This window comes from Chrysochloris asiatica, unplaced genomic scaffold, assembly GCF_000296735.1.
Source record: "Chrysochloris asiatica unplaced genomic scaffold, ChrAsi1.0 scaffold00406, whole genome shotgun sequence".
NCBI lineage: Eukaryota > Metazoa > Chordata > Mammalia > Afrosoricida > Chrysochloridae > Chrysochloris > Chrysochloris asiatica.
Window position 1 is genome coordinate 258,774 of NW_006408924.1, and position 17,468 is coordinate 276,241.

Here is a 17,468-nt window from a genome sequence, read left to right on the forward strand (position 1 = left end):
ACCACCAACTTTGCAGTTCAAACGACTTTGCAGTCTGATGCATTAGCCCACAGCGCCACACCAGGAGTCATCACATTAGGGCTAAGTTAGTTAAATGTTTGACCAATATAGCAAGCTAATTTTTAAGTTGATAATTTTTTTGGCCTTCCAAAGATGTTTTTAAATTTTGGCAGAAGAAAGGTACCCCACACCTGCTATATTGGGTTTCCAAGGAGTGGCCGGTGAGTTTGACTCGCCAACCTTGAGGTTCAAACCGACCTTGGGGTGTTTATCTTATAGCACCACATCAGGAATAATACAGACTGATAGATTATTCTTCTACCATCTCTCTCAAAACCTTGAGATGCCATTCCATTTTACCTACAGGCCCTGCAATCCTGGAATGGAGGACTAGGTGAAAGAGATACTGAGATTGTCATTCCCATAGTGAGAGAAAAAATGATCCTGGAACTTTTACATGGTGTTTTAAACCAAAGTAGAGAATTCGAATGGTGAATTGGTGTTTCTAATTGTTTATTTTAGACATTCATTCAGGGTTCAGACAGGTCTGCATTTGAAAAGTAACTTTTTCCAAGTACTTAAATCGATAATCTATCTTAAATATTTTTTAAACTACCTCTGACAGAAAACAGGCTTGAAGAATGTATGGGACAAGTGCAAGTTCTGTATTTATTGGATCCATGCCACAGTTTCTCCAAGGAGTAAATCATTGTGATGTGTAAAATTTTATGACACTTTTTGTACTTATAAAGAATTTATACTCTATTTGGATCGGTAACAAAAACAGGGAAAAGGCATCATTTAATGTACCACCTTTCTGCAACTACATACCCACTCAGAGAGAGTAGGCAGACATCTATGGAATTGGGGAATCAGTTGTGTAAGGCAGGATAGACAGTAGGCTGGGCATCATCAGTGAAGCCAGTGCAATCCTTCCTTCACCCAAACCATTTGTGACAGTGCTCTGGAGCCTTAGATTGTCCCAGTCTCCTCACAAAAGGAAGGAGATAAACTTAGTGATCAGGGCAATGTTTGTTTGTTTTTATTTTTGTTTCCAGCTGGCAATGAAATAAGGACTCTGATCAGTGTTTCAAATGATAAATATGTTGTTGTTGTTAGGAAATGCTGTAAAGTTGGTTCCAACCCATAGCAACCCTGCATAGGGTTTCCAAGGAGTAGCTGGTGAGCTTGAACCACCAACCTTGCAGTTCAAATGACTTTGCAGTCTGGTGCATTAGCCCACAGTGCCAGAAATGTAGCTGTTATTTATTGAGAGTTTGGTGGTTCAAACTCACCAGCTGGTCCTCAGAAACCCTATACAGGGTCACTATGGGTTGGAACTGACTTGATGGCACTTAACAAGTACTGTTCTAAGTGCTTTACATGCATTATCTCACTTAGAGTGTATCATGCCTTTGGAAGGTGGATAGTATTAATCCTCTTTTGGTGGTGGTGGCTGGCTATGTGCTGCGGAATCAGTCCAGACTCATAGTGACACTGTATTGGGTTTCTGAGGCTGTAAATCTTTACTGGAGCAGAAAGCCTTATCTTTCTCTCACAGAATGGCTTGTAGTTCTGAACTGCTGATGTTGAGGTTAGCAGCCTGATTCATACCCACTATGCTACCAGAAGCACTAAGTCAACCCATGAACACATCAGTAATATGTGGGTTCATGGTTAGAGCCACATTGGTTGAATTCAGAGCCACAGCTTTAATCTACTCTTTGATATGGTCTCAACATTAATTTATACTTGACTAAAGTAGAGAATACCAGAAAGTTGTTTACCTGTGCTTTATAGACTACACAAAGTCTTTTGATTGTATGGATCATGTCAAGCTATGGACAACATTGCAAAATATGAGTATTCCTGAACACTTAATTGTGCTCATGAGGAATCTGTACATGGACCAAGAGGCAGTTGTTCAAACAGAACATGGGAACACTGAATGGTTTAAAATTAAGAAAGGTGTGAGACAGGGTTGTATTCTTTCACCATACTTATTCAACCTGTATGCTGAGCAAATAATCAGAGAAGCTGGGTTATATGAAGAAAAACATGGCATCAGGATTGGAGGAAGACTTATTAACAACCTGCGATATGCAGATGATACAACCTTGCTTGCTGAAGAGGACTTAAAATATTTACGAATGGAGATCAAAGAGCATAGCCTTCAGTATGGATTGCATCTTAATGTAAAGAAAACAAAAATCCTGACCACTGAACTGATAAACATTCATATCAATGGAGAAAAGATAGAAGTTGTCAAGGACTACATTTTTCTTGGATCAACTATCAACACTTATGGAAGCAGCAGTCAAGAAATCAAATGATACATTGCATTGGGCAAATCTGCACAAGACCTTTTTAAAGTGTTGAAGAACAAAGATGTCAGCTTGAGGACTAAGGTGCGCCTGACCCAAGCCATGGTATTTTCAATAACCTCATATGCATGCGAAAGCTGGACAGTGAATAAGGAAGAACTGATGCTTTTGAGTTATGTATGGTGTTGGAGGAGAATATTGCAAGTGCCATGGGCTGCCAAAAGAACCAACAGATACATGTTGGAAGAAGTGCAGCCAGAGTGCTCCTTGGAGACCAGGATGGAAAACTTTGTCTCTCATACTTCAGACATATTGTCAGAAGGGACCAGTTGCTGGAGAAGGATATCATGTTTGGTAAGGTGGAGGGTCAGAGACAAAGAGGAAGACCCCCGGCGAGATGGATTGGCAAAGTGGCAGCATCGATGGACTCAAGTGTGGCAACAGTTCTGATGTTGGCCAAGGACTGGGCAGTGTTTTGTTCTGTGATACATGGGGTTGCTTTCAGTCAGTACCAGCTTGATACTTTAAGAGTTTATCTTATTCACCATTGTATTTTGAGAAGCTAAGACAGGCCCTAGCTCAGAAAGGTTTAGTAAATAGACATTGAATAAATGAAAGAATAAGTGCATGAATTTAATTTATAGTATGTAAGTCCTCTTGTCCATAAGTAGAAAGAACTCCTGTTCTGTTAAGCCATGTTTAAAACAATTAAGTTTATTTATTTGTGAATCTTCTCTTTCTTGTCTTCCTTTAAGTGTTTCAGTTCTTGTTTTTCAGCAAGTCCTCATTTTCCTCCATTAATTTGGTAGTACAACTAGTACAATTCAATCACTGACATTTCATCTAATTGCAGAGCAACAGATTGTAAAGGATTAAAGATTTTGCAATACAAACATTTGGCCTGTTTTCAGGTAGGTAGGAAAAAGAGCATAAAAACATTTCATTTGAAGAAATCCCCAAAGGATAATAAAAAAGAATTGTTCCAGTATATGCAGAAAATTCCTCAGAAGAGATTTTAAAAGACGGAAATGTGGGGAAAATGGAGGACAAGGCAGAACAAGATGTTCTCCTGCACTGATCCCAGTGCTTTGTACTGAAAATTGTCTTTACCATCTCAATCACTTGAAAAAGCAAATGCACGCAAGAGTGTTCATCTATAGATCACTGTCCTCATTCCTTCTTTTGTTTTCTGTTCCTATTTCAAGTCCTACTCCTCACTTTCTGCTGTACCATCTTATGTATGTGAAATTCATGATGCTAAACTGCTTTCATTGGTTTTATTTAAAATTCAACAGAAATTTCTCACTCCTTTTGTTATTTAAATGAAAAACAACAACAATTAAACCCCCAAAACAAAACCTGAACATCTATGCTGGTTTCTATTAAAACCAGGAGAACATTTTGGTACTATATCTATCAGAACTTACATTTCCCCATATGAAGTATCCCCATAGAGAACACCCGGGTGACACTGTAACAATACTAATGATGAAAACATTTTGGGGGGAACACTTCTTTTAGAGTAAGAATAAGCCTCAAATGGACAACTGTCTCAATACTTTATCCTGCTAACTGGAAACTATGTACCCAGTTTGATCACCAACTCATACTCTGTCCTTGGCTCTACTCTAAGTAGTTATGATAATTTCATTTAACATTATGTTTTAAAGACAACCCACTCCTGTAGACATACAGAAGAAGGTACTGCATACTAAGAAAGCAATTTAGAGAGAGGAATTTGGGTATCAACAGTGTTTTAGGCTGAGGCAGTACAACTGGAATAAGTGGTATCCATCAAAGGTGACCTTGAAGGTGGTAAGACTCATGTGTGCTTGCTAAACAAAATTCTCATTTAATTCTAATACGTTCATCTAGTTTACTTGAAAATATTTGTTTACATACTTTGCATGATACAGTGCTAGATACCAAGGATAAACAGGTAAAACCAAGGTAGACTAGTTGACCTGCGCAGAGCAAGTCAACTAGGAGGCAATAGGAAGAGAGGCAATGGGGTAAGGAGTGACACTGGCCTGGGTACAAATCTTCATTATGTTGCTTATTTTCTGGGTGATTCTGGGCAAATAGGCTTATAAAGAGTTAGCCCATAAGACAGCTTCAAGGATAAGATGAGATAATGTAAGGAAAGCACTTAGAGTGCTTAGTGCAGAGAGGTAGGCCTGGCTTTCTCATTTAAACCCTTGTCTATGGAAGAACAAGTTATACAAGCTTTACACTGTAACCTGAGCCTAGATTTGTCAGTCTTATATTTCAGGAACAGGAGTCCTGGTGTGGCGAGGTGGGTTAATACGCCAGACTACAAAGCTGTTTGAACTGCAAGGTCGGTGGTTCAAGCTTACCAGCGGCTCCTTGGAAGCCCTATACAGGGTTGCTATGGGTCAGAATCCACTCGATAGCACTTAACAACAACAACAACATTTAAGGGACAAGGTATTACTATGGTCAGTCTAATTGTATCTCAGGATCTCTACCCAGGCCGTCAGTCAGTCACTCGTAACAATGCTTGCCATTGGCAGGTTTAGCTTTTCCTAAAAGCTCTTGATCTGTTTTCTTTGTTGATCCTTTTTCTTTTATTTCAGAAGGCAGCCATAGTTACCTTCTGAATATTTAAATTTGACTCCATTTTAAAGACTAGTTCACCTTTTTCAACTCTTATATGGAGTCTTCCTGACCACACTTTTTCTTCTAGACAAAACAAAGCAAAAAAAAATAACTTTTCTGTTTCTGTATCTAGATTTGGCTGTTTGTGAAGTTGCTTTTATTTATATTATGAAATTGTATCACTATGGACAATTTCCCATCTTACAGTTTTATACACTTGCTGTACTAATATTGCAAATATCATAAAATATTTAATACATATTTTGATGAATATATGAAAGTTTAACAAAGACTTTTTTAAATGGAAAGAAAAATCCCTCTGATCTCATTACATTCATCAGGACTCCTGAGTGAATAATAGCATGTTTGTATTAATAAGTAGCTTTGACTTTTAGAGTCTTACATCCTAGGCATGAATCCATGTTGAATATTTATGAGATGATACTATTGGGAAGAAACAAAAATGTGGTATCTACCTACAACATTGACATTTTGAATTGGGCAAATATGCTGCAAAAGATCTCTTTAAATCCAAGATGTCACTTTGAAATGTAAGGTGTGCCTGACCCTGTGCCTGATGGTGCAGGACTGACCCAACCCATCGTATTTCAGTAGCCTCATATGCACTTATGCATGCAAGAGCTGGACAATGAATAGCAAAAGCCAAAGTAGAATTCATGCCTTTGAATCATGGTGCTGGCAAAGAATATTAAATATACCATCATCTGCTAGAAGAATGAACAAATCTACGTCAGAAGAAAGAAGTGCAGCCAGAATGTCCCTTAGAAGTGAGAATGGCAAAACTTTATCCCGTGTACTTTGCATATGTTATCAGGAGGGAGCAGTCCCCAGAGAAAGATGTCATGCTTGGTAAAGTAGATGGTCAGGAAAAAAGAAGCTTCTCAGTGAGATGGACTGACACAGTGGCTACCACAATGGGCTCACACATAGGAACAGTTGTGAAGATGGACAGGACTGGACAATGTTTTGTTCTGTTGTGCATAGATAGGGTTGCTGTGAGTCGGAACTGATGCAAGAGCACTAACATCCATTTAAAATGCATTAGCGCTCTGGTAGCATAGTGGTTACAAATTGGGCTGCGATCCACAAGGTCAGTAGTTCGAAACTACCAGCTGTTCAACAGGAGAAATATGAGGTTTTCTGCTCCCATAAAGATTTGCAGCCTCAGAAACTCTGTACATGGTTGCTATGAGTTGGAACAGACTCTATGGCACATGGCAACAACAACATAGTATTTGTGTGGTTAAAAATGGCTTTAAACAGTTGCAACTTTTCAACAGAATGCTAAGGAAATGTTAAGATTTCAGAAAAGCCAAGGTTAAGAAAGACTCTGTTTAAATGGAACTTATAGCTAAATTTTGGGACTGAGAAGACTGTTGTAAGATAAAGCAATATGCTGAAACACAAAGATTTTTGAATTCTTTCTCTGGCATAGCTGATGCGAATTGAAGAAATTACTCAGACTTTCCTGGGCCTCGGGATGTTTTCCCCTATTTGCACAACAGATTTGAGGATGCCAACTTTAAAGAATGTTAAGAACTATTTATGTTGGTAGAGAGTAAAAAAATCAATACATGGTAGATTTTATTATAATTTGTGTTTGTACTTTAGGGAGAGGAGTCAAGATAAGATTTAATGAAGATGAACTTTGGAAACAAGGGAGCCAGTCAGTGAATGCCTTTGGGTGGTTATAGCGGTGAAGGGGAGGTCAGATGCAGTAGGTTAAGACATGACAAGGACAGAACAGTGGAAGGCAGTTAAAGGGCATGTTGAAAAGGGCTAGAATATTCCCCAACCCCATTTAACTCTTGCTTAAAATTAGAGTCTAATTTTATATTAGAAAGTCACAATAAAAATGATACCAATTTTGGTTTAGAAACTCAGTGAAGTAAGAATTTAGATTTCATCTATATGACTTTCTAGAAAACTTTTTCATTGTTGTTTTTAAACCAGAAAGTTAACTAAATTACAGTCCTACACACTAGACAGATACTTCAAATGATATGCTTTTTCCTATGATATCCTTAGAGACCCTACACCGGGTACTATGCATTGGAACTGACTGGACAGCACACAGCTACCACCACCAACACTAAATCATGTCTGGTGTAGGATAAGCACTGGACTGTTGGCCGTAAGGTCTGTGGTTCAATCCCACCAGTTATTCCTTGAACACCCTATATAGGATCTCTATGAGTCAGAACCAACTACTTACTATACTAGAAATGTAGCTAAAAACAAATACACTAGGTAGGATAGACTTAGACTTTGTTCACATTCTTTGAATTTTCATTAGAGTGATTCTTACCTGTTTCCCTCTGGATAATTTGCCATGTTGCAAGCAGAGTCTTACACCACAGCTTTAAATATATCAACTTTAAATAAAAGTTAAATTAAGCTAAATCACAAGTTTCATAGGCATCATCGAAAGAGCATTAAAAATTAGTGTCACAGAGAGGAGTCACTTTTAAAGTGAAGGAAGACATTAATGAGAGAAAATCTAACATTTTCACCACCATGAACAAAAACAATAATGATTTTTCTAAGCATCTGTACTGCCTTTGCTTTTGAAAAATAGAATAAAAAAACATATTCATTGTTTAGTGCTTCAGCATTTTGTTGACAACCTTTCACAGTACTTTAGACTTCATCTGTAAATCAAGAAGGCAAATGTTGTTGTTTTTTGGTTGCTAAGTAGAGTTAGTTCTGTCTCATAGAGACCCTGTGTAGGGTTTCTGAGGAGCTACTGATATGTTTGAATCACTAACTTATCATTTACAGTCCAGTGCTTATCCTACAGAATTTGTTGTTGTTAAGTGCTGTTCAGACAGTTCTAGCTCAACAGTTCGAGGTGCAGCTGGTGTGTTTGAACTGCCGACTTTATGGTTAGCAGTCCAGGGCTTATTCTACAGCACCACACCAGGACTCCAAAGTGACACTACAAACCAACAGAACTTTAAAAAGATGAACTTTTAAAAGTAGTTTTGAAGCATCTCTCACAGTATGAAAAACACCTCTTCCAACTCATTTATTAAAAAAATATTTTTGTATGCCTATTGTGTGCATGGACATGTTATCAGGAGGGACCAGTCCCTGGAAAAGGACATCATGCATGGTAAAGTGGAGGGTTAGCAAAGAATAGGAAGACCCCCAACGAGATGGATTGGCACAGTGGCAGCAGCAATGGAGTGAAATGTAACAACAGATGTGAGAATGAAGCAGGATAGGGCAGATGTGCATAGAGTTGCCTTGAATTGGAACCAGCTTGATGGCGCCTAACAACAAAACAACTGTGTCCATCTAGCTTCTGTGATTGAACCTGGTTACACAGTGGGGAACAAGAGATAAGGCCAGATGGAATTTTTAGTCTAGCATGGAAGACAGAAGTCCTGGTAGCACAGTGGGTAAAGCATTGGACTGCTAATTGAAAGTCTAATGGTTTGCCCCCACCAGTTGTTCGTTAGGAGAAAGATGAGGCAGTCTGCTTCCATTAAAGTTTACAGTCTTGGAAACCCTATGGGGAAGTTCAATTCTGTTCTATGGGGTTGCTATGAGACAGGCAGTGGGTTTATTTTGTAAAGAAGATAAACAATATACAAGTAAACAAACAAATACAAGTATACCTCCTGGATTCTGATGGATCTACATGAATGCCTTTGCTGCATTTCTCTAACGTGGTAGATTGTGAGTGACAAGGAAGGTTCTTACTGGCAACCATGTTTAAAGTTTCAGCAGTTAACCTCTCTCTCTAAGCCTTTCCATCTAGACATTGATTTGTTGTGCAGAGATTCTCGGAGGGTATAAGTCATGATCTGACTGCTGAGTATACTTAGAAATAGCATCAGTTCTTTTATGATTCTTGGGCATAAAAGATGCCACAGAAAAAAAAATGAGTTTAGCCTATTTCAAACAAGTACCAATAATTGACCATTGGAAGCTAAAAACTTTTGCCATTTGATTAAATATGTATTCTCCAAATGTTTTTCTGTGAAGTAAATGTTTTTCTAATTAGGCTTAAAAATGTGAAATTTTCTTACAAAATTGATTTTCTATTAAGGCACTAAAGTAGTTTCTCTTCCTTTCTGCTTGGGTACTAATTAAATTATGTCCCAACTTGTTTTAATTCAGCAATCAATTTTTTTTTCATTTGCACTGGATTACAGAATCTCATTTAAAAATCACTCTTTAACGAATTCCACACAAAGCAGAGGTGACAGAGTTATTCCCTAATGGAGACAACAGTACCAGTCAATTCATGCAAGCTTGCAGCATATCAGGACAGAATGCTAAAAAACAAAGCAAAATAAAGCAGACAGGCTCAGTTGTCTGCTGGTGTCTGTTTTTTTTAGGGTACTTTAAGAAGTAAATAGTAGTAGAAAGCATGAGGATGAATAATAGATTAAAAATAGGAATAAAATGCTAAAATAAAAAGTCTAAATGCTTTGAAAATATATGTACCTGCTTCTGGAGTACAGGAGTAAGACAATATTTTAAACAATATTAATAAAAGACATTTATAAAAGGAGAGCACTGGAGTCATAGCTGTTGAATGTAACATTTGAACTGATTAAGAGTCCTTCTGTGGCGCTGTAGGATAAGCACTAGATTGCTAACTGCTGTCCAGCAAAGTCAATGGTTCAACCCACAGCCACTCCTTGGACATCCTATGTTTTGGTTGTTAAGTGCTGTCGAGTTGGTTCTGCTCCATAGTGAGTGACCCTGTGGTTCAAAAGGACCTTGCAACCATTAACCCACAGTGCCACACCAGACCTACAGGGTTGCTATTAGTTGGAACAACAAGTAAAACTATTAAATGAATGATTACTCTAAAAGTATAAAGGTTGGTTTCAGATTTGACTTGTGGGTGGCATGTAGTAGAAACTCAATAAATATTTGTAGAATGGTTAAAGAAAATCTCAAAAATTCAACATAGATAGATAGTCTGAGGGTATGCATATATCTTGGAATCCTTTTGCATATGGATAACTGTATTACTGATTACAAATGATGGTTCTGGCTTTCTATGATGAGAAGGGAAAACTTAAGAAAATGAGCAGCTTTGTATGTAGCCATCTCTCAAAGCACAGAGGATATAAATCTGTATTAAATAGAAGTAAAACCCTGTACAGGGTCGCTATGAGTCGGTTCCGACTCCACGGCACATAACAACAACAACAACAACAAATAGAAGTAAGAGAAATGTTGAGTTGTCTCCAAGGTCAAATTCCAATTGTATCTGCTGTGAATGGAGGTTGAAAGATGGGAGTGGTCAATCAGGCAGCATAAAATATGGTGGAGGAACCAAAACCACTATGATGGATTTTGTTGTGTTTATTAGAGGAACATACACAAGTAGACTAGAAACTTCATTATCATGCTTTCACCAGAGACTGGAATCTAAAGAGTGGGATCAATGTACTTGTTCAGGCTCTTCAAGCAGAACTGACCACTTCTACAGCCCCTCTTTTTTTTTTTTTTTTTAAACATGTGTGTGGTGTCATCCAGATATGGCTCTTATACCATGACACTTTCCATTTATGTCTAAATTGTGTGCATATTCAAATTACCATTAAAATAAAACAGAATCCTTTACTTATACAATTACTTTACTATCTTATGCCTTTTGAAAATCTTTTCAGCTTCAAAGCTGACATCATTCTATCAAAATCCAAGACTCTAACTGGACATATTATAATGATTAACATTTTGTTGTCTAAATTCTAAAGCTGATACTTGAATTTCTTTTTCTTTACTTTGTTATCTTTTAACTTGCTGTGCCATTAAAAGTAACATTTAGCACTGTTAGATGAAAGCAAACTAAAATCATGGATAAAATAGCTCATGTCAAATAGAAAAACAATTTTCTAAAATTATGAGAACTCAAGTTAATCTAACACTTCAATTTATTCACACAATTATTTTCTGCAGTTAATGGACAGTATCATGAAAAGATAGGACATATCAGTGAGAAAAAGTAGTTCTTCAGATATAAAATGTAATTGGAAGCTTAGCTCATTTACTATGAGGAAGTTTATACCTGGGTGCAGTCATCTAGAGATATTTTGTAAGCTAAACATCTGTTTTATGAGGTTTCCTATATCATGTCAAAAGGGAATAGTCAGTCAAGTGAAAATAAAAATCTACCTGACTATAAGGAGCTCTGGTAGCATAGTGGTTACAAATCAGGCTGCCAATCTCAAAGTCAGCAGTTCAAAACTACCAGCGGTTCTGTGGGAGAAAGATGAGATGTTCTGCTCCTGTAAAGATTTACAGCCTCGGAAACCCTGTGCAGGGTCACTATGAGTCGGAACTAACTCCACGGTACTTAACAACAACCATACCTGAATATATATCAGTGAGGATAGTCAGGCCTTTAAAAATGTAATTGTAGAATTATAACTTCCCATTAAAAACTTTTTAAGGACTTTCAAAAGCATAATGATGGTGAGCAAAAGGACTTAAAAATATATAAACAAAAATATGTAAATGAACACACAGGAAGAAGAATGAGAGCACATTAAGAAAAGCTTTACCAAGAAAAAAAAAAGAATACTTATCACATACCACTTACCACAACACTAAGCTCGAAATCTTATATTCTATGCTTTTTAATCTTTTAATAAGACAAGGAGTAGATAATATTAAGACTATTCTATAGATTGAAAACTGAATTCTGTAAAGGTGAAGTGATAACATCCAAAGTTTCAGAGCTAGTCAGGGTTGAAACCAAGAAGGATTTGACCTTAAAGACAACACTTTTCCCTAAAAATCTAGTTGGCATTAACAGATTTGAGTTAGGAATTAAAATGAAACACAACTTGGCAGGGAAATAACAATTTAGAAAAATCATGATGCTTCTATCTACCCTATTCACTAGTTTGTTTGTTTTTTTTACAGAATCTAGCACAATTCCAGGAATATAGCAGTGATTAATCAACATTTTTAGAGTCCTGGTGTGGTGCTGTGGGTTACTGTGCTAGACTGCAAAGCTGGTTTGAACCACAAAGACCAGGGGTTCAGTGCTTCTTGGAAACCTTATACAGGGTTTCTATGGGTCGAACTGAATCTACGGTACATAATAACAACAATAAATATTTACACAATGAATATTTTTGAATGCGTTAGATGACAAAAGTCTTAGGAAAGGTGAGATGACAAGGAACAAGGAAGAAATGTAAGAGACAGAGAAGGGATAAGTACTGCCCATAATCAGAATTTCTGAAGAGTCTTATTGTTGTTAGCTGCTGTCCAGTCAGTTCCTACTCGTGAGGCCCTAATGTGTGCAGAACACAATTGTACCAGAGGCATTTCAGTGCAATCTGTGAGGCCTGTCTTGCTTTTGGGCTCGTTCATACTGCCACTTCGGTCTATTAATGGAGTGCTTAACTGTTTGTGTTACCCAGGAAAGCCTACATCCCTTTAACTCAGGTAAAACTATTTCTCAACTATTCCAAAACTCGGTGCACACTTGGAATCCCGTGTCCCCTGGTGGAGGCACACTCACGTGTAGACAAGTAGTGTGGGCCAGACATCAAGATCAGGTGGACACTGTGAGATGCAAGTGGGTCATATTCTGATATTCAAGTGACAAACTGACACAAAACCAGGCAAATTAAAAAAAAAAAAACAGATCTTCTAGCAAATATTTATTATTGTCCCAATTTGTCCCCCAGTCACAAGAAATGTACACAAAGTAAAATATTTCAATGAAGTAAAAAATGAAATATTGCACTATTTTTAAAATGACTGGATATGTTATGATCAAATGACTGAATTTTCCTAATTTTTATTCACATGTTGGACTTCATGTAGCTATTAGTTCACTCCTGGGGAAGAACTAGTTAGAAAAATTATGACATTTCAATATTCAATATACTAGGGTTGTTCTTGAAAAGTCACCATTGAGTTATATCTATCTCAAGATCCACAAATGTCAATTTGGATATAACTTACTTGGTTATGTATATTTCTTCAAAAAATAGAAATAAAAATTAAATACTTTTATAATTTAATTCAATACTTAAATTCAATACTTTGGACTATTTTTATACCACAAAACAATTTAGAGTACTAGTAAAATTCAATTTCAGTATAGCAATTTATAAGCCTACTCTAAAATCTTACTTCATTATACAGGAAATAAGTAGTTAGTAGCTCCAGAATGATCATAGAAAATCATAGCTTGGAGAGTATTCTAGGGATAGACTGGGTTGAAAAGGTCTGAGACACTCATTCTATAAGTCTGTTAAAATAGTCACTCACCACCAGGTGGTTTTTATCTCCTTGGTGACTCTAAAGGGACCACATCTTAAAAAATCCTAGGCATCTAATATCCAGTTGCTGTATAGTCACTTCCAACTTATGCACCCGTATGTGTGTCACGGAGCTCTGGTAGCGTAGTGGTTATGAATTGGGCTGCGAACCGCAAGGTCAGCAGTTCGAAATTACCAGCTGCTCAGCGGGAGAAAGATGAGGCGTTCTGCTCCCATAAAGACTAACAGCCTCAGAAACCCTGTGCAGGGTCGCTATGAATCGGAACCAACTCCACGGCACATAACAACAACCATGTGTGTCATAGTAGAACTGGGCTCCCTAGGGTTTTCAATGTCTGATTTATTTGAAGTAGATAATCAGGACTTTCTTTCAAGGGGCCTCTGAGTGGACTCCACCCATCAAACTTTCAGTTAGCAGCCACTTGTGTTAACTGTCTGTATCACCGAAGGGCTTCCCTAGGCATTTAGGGATCCAAAATGACTGAAGCCTGTTGGTAATCCCTTGGGGAATTATGACCCATATCAGGATTCAAAAATGGTTGGAAAATGAGTTGTTTTCAGCAACCCAGAGAAGCTCAGGGCTGTTTGCTTTCCTGGTGTTGGTCTGCTGAGCCATTCACACAGAAAAATGCTAGTGCTAGGCAGGCAAAACATAATCAAATAGAATAGATTATTATGTAGCTTAAATGCACTAAGGATATTAAACTCCCCTTTTTAAATCACAGAAAAACACTGGGCTAAACTATTAAAATGGAAAAAAACAGTATGAAGAGTACTATAAAAATGTGAGTCATTTAAAAAATGGATTTAATATCAGCCTTTTTGAGTTACATTTGATGTTTCACCCATCATTATCTGAGGTTTACAGGAGAAACAATGAACTGTCTGCAAAATGAGGAAATAATCAAGGAAAAAAATGCCATTTTATTTCTATTTAATATCTACATAACCACTGTAGAAAACACAAAATGACTGTAGTAGAGATGTAGGAAGAAAAAGATGATTCTTCACTGTCCTTTTAAAGAAATAGATTTTTTTTGGTGAGGGGTGTTTTTTCCATTGTTTTTGACATTTTGCAAATTTTTAGGAACATATTTTCTCTGTGTGTGCATGCACATGCACATACACATACAAGAACATGTGGGTCCAATGAAGTCATTGTAGATCCTGTGCACAAATCTCTCTTAAAAATAATACCCAGAAGACCTGTATACTTTTAAACAGAGGTTATATAATCCCCTGGCCCCATTTTACCAGCTGTCAGCATCTGGAGGCTCGCCCCACTCTTTCTAAAGAGCATCTCTCAAAAGGTTATCATGTGAGTAGCAACTGATGAGTGTAGCTTGTTGTATTAGAGATGCAAATGTTTTTCTTACCTCTTCCTTCTCAGCACTTTGCAGATCACGCCATTCCTCAGTTACGTGTCCAAAATCCACTGTGTTCATGGGGACTTTAAATTCCCCAATGATATCATGCTTGGAGAAACGGTCAAAGTCATACACAGCCATCACCAGAGTTTTGCCACCTAATTCAGAGTATGGCACCTAAAAAAAACAAAAAGACAAAATAACTGTCTTAATTTTAATGTTTGTATTAGATAAACCAAAAAAGGGAGGTGATTAGGGTTTTTGGTTCCTATTTAAATTCAGTAATTCAATTTTAATTATTGGTCTGAGTATGAATATACAGTATGAGACTTAAATTACTTGGGAGACAATGGGAATTTACCATAGTGATTTATCACTTTATCTTAAAGTTCTAGAGACTTTCAGTACTGTTAATAATGGATCAACTAGTACTAATAAATACCTCAAGATTAATAAAATAATAAAAAGCCAATTACATTGACTATTATTTACATGCATGTTTTTCATGCAGAATATTTTAAATTATAATTATTAGAGTATGATTTACTTGGGGACATATTACTTGGTTCAGATAGGAGTAGTATGAAAGAATGTAAGTGAAATTCACAAAGTTCTTTACCTACCTGCCCCCTAAAATAATTTACTGACTGACAAGAGTTGACTAGAAAATGGATGTTTTGAATATCAAAGATGCATTATAATAAGGATCTTGAAGTTCATTCTTGGGTGTGACAGACGTTAGGATGAGTGTTGGCAAAGGCCAAGAACAATGAATTCTATAGCTGTTGGGATAGATCTGAGACAGATGCTATGGGTTAGGATGTTTATTAGTTACATTTTCAATATTCAAGAAAAGCAGTGCGATCCAAGTAAGCTGCACTTCAGTACCTGGGTAGAAAAGTCTAATTAAAAAAATGTTAAGACTTGTACTGAAGGCTTGATCAGCTCTGATACACTTCCTAATGTTTTATCAGTGTGAATGGCTATCTTACCCTCTCACAAACATTTCTTAATTAACTCTGTATATTAAAACAGAAAAGAGAACAGAGAATATTTAATTATGTAAGCATAAAAAAATTTGAGGTTTCTAAGGTGTTTTATCTTCTGTTATTTTTCATCCTTTGGAGTGTATTTTATAAAAATGCTATTGTTGTTGTTAGGTGCCATTGAGTTGGTACCAACTCATTGCGACCCTATGCACAACAGAACAAACACTGCCCACTCCTGGGTCAACCTCATAATGGTTACCATGCTTGAACTCATTGATGCTGCCACTTAGCCAATCCATTTCGTTGAGGGTCTTCCTCTTTTTCTCTGACTCTCCACCTTACCAAACATGATATCCTTCTTCAGCGACTGGTCCCTCCTGACAATACATCTGAAGTATGAGAGATGACATTTGGCCATCCTGGCCTCCAAGGAGCACTCCGGCTGCACTTCTTCCAACATGTATCTGTTGGTTCTTTTGGCAGCCCATGGCACTTTCAATATTTTCCTCCAACACCATAACTCAAATGCATCAATTCTTCTATGGTCTTCCTTATTCACTGTGTGGCTTTTGCATGTATATGAGGTTATTGAAAATACCATGACTTGGGCCAGGTGCACCTTAGTCCTCAAGCTGACATCTTTGTTCTTCAACACTTTAAAAAGGTCTTGTGCAACAGATTTGCCTAATACAATGCACCATTTGATTGCTTGACTGCTGCTTCCGTGAATGTTGATGATCCAAGAAATATGAAGTCTTTGACAACTTCAATCTTTTCTCTGTTGATAGGAATGTTGTTGATTGGTGAGGATTTTTGTTTTCTTTAAACTGAGATACAATCTATACCAAAGGCTGTGATTTTTAATCTTCATCAGTAAGTATTTTAGATTCTAATAACAATATGGCTTTTTGGAATACAGGAAAACCTGTGAAAGCCAAAACTTGTGTAAGGATACAACCCTAGTGTACAACTTTCTGATGTTAAACCATTCAATACCCAGTTGTTCTTTTGAAACAACTATCTCTTGGTCTATATACAGCTTATTCATGAGCATAATTAAGTATTCTGGAATTTTCAATCTTTGTAGTATTATTCATACTTTGTTAGGATCCACACAGTCCAATGACTTTGCATAGTCAATAAAGCACAAGTAAACATCTTTCTGGCATTCTCAGTTTTCAAGCAAGATCCATCTTGTCACTAATGATATTCCCTCGTTACATGTCCTTGTCTGAAACCAGCTTGGGTTTCTGGCAGTTTCATGTCAATGTATTGCTATAACCATTTTTAAATTATCTTCAACAATATTTTACTTGTACGTGATAGTAATAATTTTGTTTGACAATTTCTACATTCTGTTGGGTCACCTTCCTCTGGATATTGTTTGGATTTCTTTGGATATGGGTATCTTTTAATGAGTTAGCCAGGTAGTTGTCTTTCAAATTTCTTGGCATACATTAGTGTGCACCTCCAGCGCTGCATCAGTTTGTTGAAACATTTCAGTTTGTAGTCTATCAATTCCTGAAGTCTTGTTTTTTTGTCCTCAAGCTGACATCTTTGCTCTTCAACACTTTAAAAAGGTCTTGTGCAGCGGATTTGCCTAATGCAATATTCATCATTTGATTTCTTGACTGCTGCTTCCATAAGTGTTGATAGTTGACCCAAGAAGAATGAAGTCCTTGACAACTTCAATCTTTTCTCCGTTGTTTACTGGTCCAGTGGTGAAGATTTTTGTTTTCTTTACATTGAGATGCAATCCATACCAGAGGCTATGGTTTTTATCTTCATCAGTAAATGTTTTAAGTCCTCTTCACTTTCAGCAAGCAAGGTTGTATCATCTGCATATCGCAGGTTGTTAATGAGTCTTCCTCCAAT

General features: G+C 37.1%; 1 protein-coding gene across 1 annotated transcript in view; it reads right to left on the minus strand.

The window, feature by feature from the left end:
* LOC102838440 (synaptotagmin-1-like) overlaps positions 1 to 17,468 on the minus strand; it is a 329,110-nt gene that overhangs the window by 203,687 nt on the left and 107,955 nt on the right. The window contains exon 5 of the mRNA XM_006876697.1: positions 14,614 to 14,781. Coding sequence (XP_006876759.1) covers positions 14,614 to 14,781 — 168 coding nt within the window. The remainder of the gene's footprint in view (positions 1 to 14,613; positions 14,782 to 17,468) is intronic.